Genomic DNA, 10,489 nt, shown 5'->3' on the forward strand with positions numbered 1-10,489 from the left:
AAAGTTTGGAGATTCTGAAATCTAATGCCATAATTACGTTTACAATAAAAATCGTAATCAATATTTATCCTACTATATTATCATAATGGTTTTAATTATTCTTTCCTAGTCTATTTTCTCTTAGCCAATCAGAATCAACTTGCATTAATGAAGTGGCTAGACCTTGAAAATAGTATACATTTTGGGACAGTTGTATGTACGAGAGACGGGTAGAGAGGGAGTGCAGCCCACAAACTCTTTGTGAGACTTGAAGCAGGCTTCTGCTGATGAAACTGCAAACTATTTTTCTGTATTTTTTTCTTTAATTAATTGCACTCTTCACTCTTGGTCTTACTTTTTCAGAACTGTTCTTGGGTCCGAAACTGTTATACCCTAACTGCCCTTTCCTGTTCCAACATGACTGCACACCGGTGCTCAAAGCAAGGTCCATAAAGACATGGAAGAGTGAGTTTGGTGTGGAGGAATTTGTCAGGCCTGCACTGAGCCCGATAGAAAATCTTAGGGATAAATTAGAGTGGAGACTGCAAGCCAGGCCTTCTCGTCCAACATCAGTGCCTGACATCACAAATGCGCTTCAAGAAGAAAAATTCCCATAAACATAAGTACTATATTTTTAGCCAAACCTGGAGAAAATTTAGCAATCTATGGTTGGATGACCTTACTGAGACCTTTTACAGTGTTACTAATAATTTAGAGCATTTTTTTTTAAAATCTGGATGTCCTTGGATATGCAGAAAGTCGTGGCAAGGGGTCCCTGGGTCAGAAAAGGTTGACAACCCCTGTCCTACAGAAATTCAGAAAGATATTCTGTTGAAAAGACAGATCAATTAATCACTTTGAAAAGTAGGACACTGGGCTCTAGAGGTAGCTTGATGGGTTTGTTTTTGACCTGGTTACAGAAATGCCCCAAGAGTCTTCAGTCAATGTTCTGCTAGATTCAAAACCAGCTTCTGTTTTCTTGGATAGAGCTATCAGAAGCTCGCCTGCCACTCAAGTGACTTTAATGTAAAAGACACTAGAGATGCTTCGGTCTCAGAGCCTATTAACTCCCGTCTGGCTGTACAGGGTTACGCAGTATATTGGATACAGAACCTAATTCAGACCTCATCATGAGGAGAATCCATGGAGGAAAGCGATCAACCACAGCACACTGCACATATACTGCTATCGATAGAAAAGCATTTGTTTTTGTGTTTTTTCACTTCTTTTTGAGTCAATTAAATTCCAAATAAAACATTTTTACATACTGCAATGTTATTAGAGTGGTAATACAGTGTAGTATCCCCTGTCTGAATTTATATTTTTCAGTTATTCTGTAAGGAGCGGCGATGTTTAAAATCGCAACAATTCTACAAAGACAATAAGAACAAATGAATTCCTTACTTTCCATTGAGAGCAGTGACTCCAACAGTGCTTCGCGGGGTGGACATACTGGCCACATAATTCCACTGCCTCGCCTGAGGGTCCCACCTTTCTACTGTGTTCAAATAGCTCCATCCGTCATGGCCTCCCACTGCATACATTGGCCCCTCTAGCACAGCAATTCCTTTTTGAAGAAATAAATAAATAAAAGTAAAGAGAAAACCACTGTGCTCAGCTTTTGGTGGTGCACATCATGCATTAGACAAACTCACAATCCAATAGCACTTGTCTGTCTTGGTCTTTGTGCTATAGTGAAACTGGCAAATGTCAAAATTTGAATGGAAATACCGTGGATTTAATTTCAATGAACATCAATATCACATCCTTTTTAACCAGATATCAGTAGCTAAAGACATTCTTCCGGTCTGACCCTGAGGATGAGAGCCCTGAGACGCTGTGGTAAGCATTAAGTATTCATGGTGCATCTCGCTGCTCCCTTTTACAGAAAAGGTCTCTCATGTTTCTGTTATAAATCTCTGACTGTCGCTTTCGGGGGCTTGACATATAAATTGTCTCTTGACCGACATTTTGGTTCTGATATTGCAGTGCACTTTATAGACCTCAATGAGCAACCTTTGAGTGTCAGTTTTATGGGATTATTGTACAGTGCATTTTCTCCTCCTTGAGTTTAAATCACCTGCCATATTTTTTATATACATTTTTATGGGTGGCCCATATTGCCTTTATTAATTTACACAGTTGTTTTGATGTGTGACCACCTGGTTATTTTTATAGTTATTTATTGAGGCATGGGTGTAAAGCCACACACGTTCTATTATGCCTCACCTTAGAAATAGTTGAGCAGCAATAAGGCTTGCCTTTATTTTATAACCGAACAATTAGATTTTCTATTAAATTTAAATTATCTATTAGGTTAGTAACAAGTAAAACTCAATGTCATGAAAACCAGCACTATTACTGCTGATTTAATTTATTATTATTATTATTATTATTATTATTATTATTATTATTATTATTATTATTATTATTATTATTATTATTATTATTATTATTGCGTCTGTTTTAAATGTTAAACTGTGCCTATTGCTGGCGACACCTGCTGGTCAAGAAGTTGTAAATGCAACAATAATAGCCCAAACATAGGCTATAATGACACCTTTTACAAACGAACTGAAAATGTTTTCATGAAAGTGTAATCTGTTAAATGTACAGATCATTAAATACAATTCAATGAGAAGTGTCTGTGTTATTTTTGTAATGTATAGCTTTAGGAAGGACTTAGTTAACAAGGCCAATTATAAACAAAATAAAATCACTTTATTTGTTTGTCATTAAAACTGAATCTACATTATAAATCTGACTGGAGATACATTGTTACATAAAAACTGCAGGCACCATTTCGAAACAGTGTAAACTTTGCTATAATAAAAATAATAAAATAAAAAAAAACACGTGCCTTGGACAGTTTGATATGCCCTCTGGACCATTCTAAAAACAATGTTTCGTAAATGTTTCAAAGATTCATGGAGCCGTTTCAAAATCACCCAATCACTAAACCAGACTTATTCAAATTTTTTTTTTTTCAGTTTAACAGGTTCAAGTTATAAACACGCATCGTCTGCAAATTACTCCCTAGTGCAACCTTTGAAGGACATTATATTTCACACCCTGATTGACTGCTTTTGGTAAATTGAGACACTGTCACACAGGACACGTTCTTGCATTTCTTCTGGCTTTATTCTGCAGGAAAGTCTTGTCTCATCACGAGTCAAAATATACTGATACACATCTTGAGACATTTGTATTCTGTTCCATTCCGTTGAGCTCTGTCTAGCAATTGTTGAACCAAAACTTGACATGTGTGAACAATGATTATGTATGGGTATTTTATAGTGTGTAAATATTAATTCAGTCATGCAAACAATGAAGTGGTAACCTAGAAAGTATAGCAATTTAGCTTAGCAAATTAATACGTATCAATGTATGAGCTATGCCTTCATAATAGTAGGAGTTCTTCTTCTTTAGCAGCTGATTAGCAATGTTTTTCTTTCAGCTAATAAGTCAGGCCTACTTGGTGAACTAGCTTCATTAATATTAATGAGCAAAGCCTTATATATTACATCATTTATTATTAATGTGAAGTAGTTTCTGTGCTCTTTACAGAAGTTATGTTTAAATGTTTTGCCCCCCCACAATAAAAACTGCAAAGCTTTGATCATAAAACGAAACATTTAAAAAGGATCTTGCAAAGATATATTATTGGGAGATATATGACAACTGATATTTAGATTTATTTTATGAAAATAGTTTTAGTTGAAATAGTTGAAAATAGAAAATAGTGCTTTACTGTTATAAAGATCTCATTTATTTACATTACAAGCTATCAGTATTTCATCTGGCACTGCAACTGCACCAATTGCATATCTTTTGCTCAGTTTTGGGCCTCTGAATAAAACTGGGGTGTTTTGTTGTTGTTGCAGTCGTTTTGCCAAATGTGAGCTCCATATTCTAATATATTATACCATATGAGCCATAAAAATCTGACGCATCAAATGATACCCATCCATATTTCATACTGTCAATAAAATAAGCATATAGTGAACATTATTGCGTAAGTTATTAGCATATGATCATGCTTTGTATTAAGACTAGACAAACATCTGAAGCATTCAAAGAACACACCTAATCCGTGTCTGTGGGTTGACATTGGAGGCATGGTGGACCACACTTTAGTGATTGGATTGTAGCACTCCACCATGTTAGAGGTCTTGAGTCCATCCCTTCCTCCTACCACATAGAGTTTGTTATCGATCACTGCCACCCCGAACTGAAGTCTACGCCCATTCATGATGCCAACCTGGATCCATTTGTTTGAGCGAAGGTCGTACTTCTCTATTGTTGTAGACCCTAGAAGTAGACAGACAGTTTATTGTTAGTTGTAGTGTTGCATGCTGCTCTGCTAATAGCTGTCAAACTGTCTCTCAGATAGAAAATCAAATAATGACTTGAATTCTGCTGGTCAGACTCTGTACAAAAATGTCTTTTTTTACTATTTTTATGTCAATGAGAGGTACTGCTTTAAGAAAAGTCAGTTAAATAATAGTTCACCTTTAGAGGCGTCCATCCCTCCAACAGCGTAGAGTGATCCAACAGTGGATTTCCGTGGTTTGGTTCTTGGGCTCTGCAGCATGGGACGGCGCTCTGGTAAAAGATGGTACTTCATGGCTTCCATCAGGAGCTTTTGGCATTCCAAGTCTTCTGAAAACATCTTATTGTTTTCCAGATCAGCAAGAAGCTAAATAAAGACAACAGTGCATTAGCATCCAAAAAAAGGGACTAAACAGTAGAATGGGTAAATCCAGCCTGATCTGCCGACGACTTGATTTTGCCTGCAACTCAGTCTGAAATGCGAAAACCAAGAATGTACTTGTCAATTCTACAACACGGTCTCACTCCCAACTCGTCCCATATTGACACTTGGTCAGGACCTCTCTGCACAGGGTCCCCCTTTAACATAATTTTTTCGATGGACAGGGTGCTTTATTAATTTCAATGAGAAACCTCTGGCGTCATACACAGACGTGTTGGGCATATCATCATAATGAAATTATATAATGGGTTATGATTTTGCCATTATGACATGTTGGAGTATATTTTTATTTACATTTATTTTTATTTACGCTAGACACGTTTTAACATGTAACCCAACTCCATCCCTAAACCTACCCATTTGTGTGTTATATGATATAAAACACAGAATATAAAAGGCAGATACGACTGCATGCACAATTTATTCAAAAAGTACAAATATTCCAATTGTTCCGAGGACAATCGTTGATTTGCGTGAAGAAAATCTCCAAAAGCAATCAGCGGCTCCATCCGCCGAAGATCATGCACAAATCAAATTTTAAAACTTGCCGCCCAAAGAAACGTTATGTCAGATTTTATAGTGAAATTCCATTGGTTGTTGTATGTCTCATGACCGATTGTGTCATGCTAAAGAGTTGTGTGTATCATTTGAATGAGATATGAATGAGTTCGTTCTCAGAGAGACAGGATCATCATTTCAGCGATTAAAACATCAAGATCAACTCAGTTCTTTACATGAAGACATCGTATGACGCCTTGGGAGTGAGAATGGGTTGAATACTTTTATACTGTTTTGGTCAGTTTTTGCATTAAATACCTGTGACTGTATTTGTGTAGTTTTATATTGTTGAGAAGTGGGTAGGTTTAGGTCAGGAGTTGGGTTAGTTGCTCCAAAATATAAATAGCCATTAAATATTCATAAAATCATGTCTACTTTTACAAATGCAAAGAATTAAATACGTCTTGATCTGACGCATTAGGCAAACAATTCAAAATTAATGGGGCACTCTGCTTGTTAAAAAATTACGCTAAAGGTGTACAACGTGTGTTAAAAAGAGATGCAGAGGGGTCCTGACCAAGCATCAATATGTGACGAGTTGGGAGTGAGACCTTGTTGATTTCTACTGCTTCTGTTACACTTTCGCAGACTGGCTTATCCCCCTGGCACGCTATTGGCGGGTTTAACACAATGACGGATAGAGAAGCGATAGGTCGTTGCCCGTTGATTACGTCTCTTGTGGTCTGATTGGTTGAAGAACTATCCAATTGAGTACAGAGTCATTTGAACTACGCTCGTTGATCCAGCCTCTTGTGGTCTGATTGGTTGAAGAACTATTCAATTACGTAAAGAGTCATTTGAATTATGCTCGTCAATCATGCCTCTTGTGCAATAGAAAATACTCCCCAGGCCAATGTTCAAACTTAAATTGAGCTTGGTCTGGTGATAGCCAGACAAACTAAACAGTGGAAAGGTGAAGAATACCATTATTGGATTAGGTTTTTAGGTATTACATTCAATTCTCTGAAAGAGTCTTATATGCATGTTATTGGCAAACCTGTGGTGGTAAAAGGGGAAGTCGAATATATGCCAGTAACACTCCTAGATCCTGCTGCCGGTGCTGCACATCAAAGCGAACCCACATCATCAGTGCTTGAAAAATCGTTTCTTCATCTGGAACATTGATGTCATCACTGGACAAAAGCTTGACGATTTCCGTTGTGGGTAGCAGGAGGAACTCCTGATTCTGAATGACCTCCAGAAAGTGTTCCTGAAATATCAAACAATTGTATTTGATTATATTATATATGTGTTAGACATTAACTCTGCCTAAACAAACAAAAAATATTTATTTGAAATATCAGTTAGGTTTTATTCTTTTAAAATGTTGTCTCGCTGTGTCTAATGCAGCAATTCAGTTTTAAAGGGTTATTTCACCCAAAAAATTTAATTCAGTTCAACTCTCAAGTTGTTCCAAACCCATACAAATGTTGTTAATCTGCTGCACTTTATTCCAATTTACACTGTAAACTGTACACTATTTTTTATTTATTTTTTTGGTTTGAGTTTTATGAACATGTTCCATTTCATTTGGAATAACTTAAATGTAACCGAAACTGGGTTTCCATTCTATTGGATTTATATTCTATTGGATTTATATTTCACAGCATAGTTTGCCATGACAGTCAAAAGAGACAGTAAATGCCAAAATGAGGTGTTATATTGTGTTTTTGTGCAAGATTAACCATAAGCAGGATATTTAGTAGTGATTCATGTTTTTGTTATGCTAGTTTAAAGGAGTGGTTGGCAAGGTGGCATTTCTTGAATTAGCTAGTTAAAGCTAGTCAAGTTTCCACTACTATAAATTAGATATTACATGATATTCTTAAGTTAAATGTATGAATTAGCTTACTCAAATATTTTAAATTCAGAGCAATTCAAAAATGAGATTACAAAATAAAATTCTGCAAGTTCTGCTTACTCAAACTTTAAATTTCTTAAATTAACAACTGATTGCCTCAATTATTTTAGTTTTGCCAACTTATTCAGGTTTACAGTATAGACATTATACTGTCAATAGCAGACATTAGAGTATTATTAGATTATTAGTCTTAATATTTGCTAACACTTTGTTTTGATGGTTCCCAAAAAGACATTCTGCTGACTATAAGTAATTTTGCAACTACATGTCAACGTATTGTACCAAATCTAGTCCTAGTAGTCTACTACTCTAATAAGAGTAATAAGAGTTGTTTGACATGTAGCAGCAAAATCAGTGGGATGTCTAAAGTGGACTATCAAAATAAAGTGCAACCCCTTTACTGTAATCTCAGTGATCCAACTGTTCAGGAATCATTACAATAATGGAGTTTGTGAGCCTGGAGTGTAGTGTGCACCATGGGTTGTTTTTTGTTTAAAAAAAAGCTTAGTTTAAAGTTGTGATATAAATAAATAGCACTCATAACCTACTCCTGAGATAGTATTTTCACTTGAAACAGAGTAGAGGTTTAGACCCAAAAGAGTATTCGATATGTCATGACTTATCAAGCGGATGGCACTGAAACAGATTATAACATCTTGTTTTGAATGATGCGTTATGGAGAATCTAATAAATGTTTAAAAATCGGCCTTTCGCATAGGTCTTCTTCGGCCATTCATCTCAGTGATATAATGATCTGCTCCAATGCATCCACAAGGACATCCGAGGTTGCTCTCTGATAAAACCGTTTTGCAAGGTTCAACTTGAAGCATGTGAAGAGGATGCCGGAAATCTCTTTAACAAGCTTGTTCATTACTTATGGCACTTCCAGAGTTTCCTTTGTGCATCAGAAGTAATCTCCATTGATTCTGTTACAAATAAGGGTAGTAAACATCCTATTGATCATTAATCAGATCTAAACAGCATCATCTCTGCTAAAGCCGTGCCTGGGCTCTCTGAGCTTAGCTCAGACACACATAATTAAATGAGTACCATGCATTGATTTTCAGCCCCTCCTCAATATAGATTTAAACTCTACTTCTTCTGGTGACATTGATATAGATTCATTATTCGCAATTACCATCACAAGCACCCTGGCAATTAATTGAATACATTAATTCTGTTTTACTGCAAACATTCATTTAAAGGCCTCTCACGGGCATATATTTTAGGGGAGGGTATTAAAATTAACAGCAAGTAACAGGTCCTGCAGCAATATCAGTGTGAGAGGCAAAAGGCTCCATAATATATAGATTGATTAAATTTTAAGGGAGGATGTGATAATTTAATGGGTTGTGCCAAATCTAACGTATTCATGAGGGTAAATATGACCTAGAGCAGTGTTTGTGTTGTCAGTCATTTATCCAAGCATTGTCTCAGTTGCTTTATTCTGCAAATGCTTTTACTTCTGTGATAGCAAACACATCGGCCTTTTCATTTAAAAGAAAATACCTAGATGTCCAGCATGCTATAGGCCATAGATCTTTTGAACTATGGCATTAACCCGTGGGAGACTGCACCTTCTCCAAAAAAAAAAAAAAAAAAATGCAATGTGATGTGATGTGATGTGATGTGATGTCAGGATGAGACAGAAACGAGGGGAAAAAAGTTTATCACAAAATAACTTTATAATCTGACCACCACGGCGAGCAAACCAGGAAACTCTGTTAACGCTGTGTTCATTACCGAAGCGATGGAACAGGAAATTTTCTGCTTGTGTTCTCTGATTAGATTAACCTCTCTGCTCTGGAAAGGCCTTTGTAAACAGCCTGTGCAGATGTCCTTCAGGAGATAACGGCTATCTTCCTAAGTTGTTTCCGCACTTGGTCAGAGAAATGTCCATCAAGCAAATGTGTTCTGTGGATCCTTGTGCTCCTGAGAATACTTAATGTATTGACATTATTTAACCAAAGCTGCTTTAGCTATATTTCTCACACATCAAAGAGATCTGCATACCCCAAACTGACCGCATGCTGTATCCTGCTGGGATACAAAATGTCACATCAAGTAATTTTATGCTTGGTATTCTCTATGTCAATGACTGGGTTTTAAAACTTTTGGTATTTCCTGTTTTTGATATGCAGAAAAAAAGTTGACTGGTACAACATTTTACTTTAAAGTTTACCTCAAAATGAAAATTCTGAATTTAGTTTGGTCAATGGAACACAAAAGGAGACATTGTGAGGAATGTTCATGCTGCTATCTTCCATACAATGAATGTGAGTGAAAATTAAGCAGGGCAATAAAAGATAAGTACTAAGTTCTAAGTATATCTGAAAACAAATGATATATTTCAGTCTGTCATTTACTCAAAATCTAGCCTTGAATTTCTTGCTTGACAGTTCTAAAAAAACCATTTAACTTTCTTTGTGTGGAAAAGAGCAGCTTGTATACTCTAATATAAATATCTCCTTTTGTATTACATTTGGCATACGTTAATGTCACATGATCAATCTGAATCCAAAGTTACAGTGTGAAATTGAGTACTATGCTCCCAAGCATAAGGGGCATTCCTTGCCATTAATGATTGGTTAACACGCCTAAAAATAATGTGCGGTGACCATAGACTGTAAAAAAATATGGACGTAGTGTCCGTGATGTCACCCATAGGATTCCGATAAGCCGTTCTGAAGCTTAAAGTACGGGCGAGCTGGGCGTTGCCATCTTGTGAGCGAGTCATCGCGTGTCACTCCTGGATAACAGAAAATGGGCAAAAAGGCGGGATGTGCGCGGAGCTGAGGTGACGCAATGACTATAGACGGCAGATAAATGGCTATCCACTTGCAACCACGCCTTTAATTATGCAGAACTTTAAGGCTTTATATAACGTAAACGAATGAGTTATAAAAAAAAATCACCCCCCTCACAGTTGTCATGAAGATCAAAATTAGCCGTATAGGCCAAAACCACAATTTGTACCAGGCTGTAAACATGTTTTTTTCTGCTGTAAAGTTGAGAATTTTAACATGGGGCTCAATGAGATTCTGCTCCCTTCTGGAGCCAGTTGAGGAATTGCAGTTTACATTCATTCCGTATTGGCTTCAAGAGAGATCGCGAGAGGATGCCGCTTGGCGGTGACTGATATCATAGACAGTAAAAGATATGGACAGAGCTATCCCATTGACTTCAACGGCCGAAAATGAGGCCAATCAGAGGCACTCACTTCCTGATGGCTGGGCGAACTGCGCAGGCTCAGACTGAGCTTGACGACGTAGATGTGACGTAAGCCTCCTGTCTGACAGCTGTAGGTCTTCTAGTAG

The 10,489-nt window shown here is 36.9% G+C and overlaps 1 protein-coding gene across 2 annotated transcripts in view; it reads right to left on the reverse strand.

The window, feature by feature from the left end:
• Positions 1-10,489, reverse strand: part of klhl4 (kelch-like family member 4) — a 56,256-nt gene that overhangs the window by 16,411 nt on the left and 29,356 nt on the right. For both annotated transcript variants that reach the window (XM_067457786.1, XM_067457785.1), the window contains exons 5-8: positions 6,309-6,521; positions 4,492-4,678; positions 4,066-4,290; positions 1,384-1,546 (exon numbers count right to left, since the gene is read on the reverse strand). In XM_067457786.1, the coding sequence (XP_067313887.1) occupies positions 1,384-1,546; positions 4,066-4,290; positions 4,492-4,678; positions 6,309-6,521 (788 nt within the window). The remainder of the gene's footprint in view (positions 1-1,383; positions 1,547-4,065; positions 4,291-4,491; positions 4,679-6,308; positions 6,522-10,489) is intronic.

This window comes from Pseudorasbora parva, chromosome 11 (genome assembly GCF_024679245.1).
Source record: "Pseudorasbora parva isolate DD20220531a chromosome 11, ASM2467924v1, whole genome shotgun sequence".
Taxonomy (NCBI): Eukaryota; Metazoa; Chordata; class Actinopteri; order Cypriniformes; family Gobionidae; genus Pseudorasbora; species Pseudorasbora parva.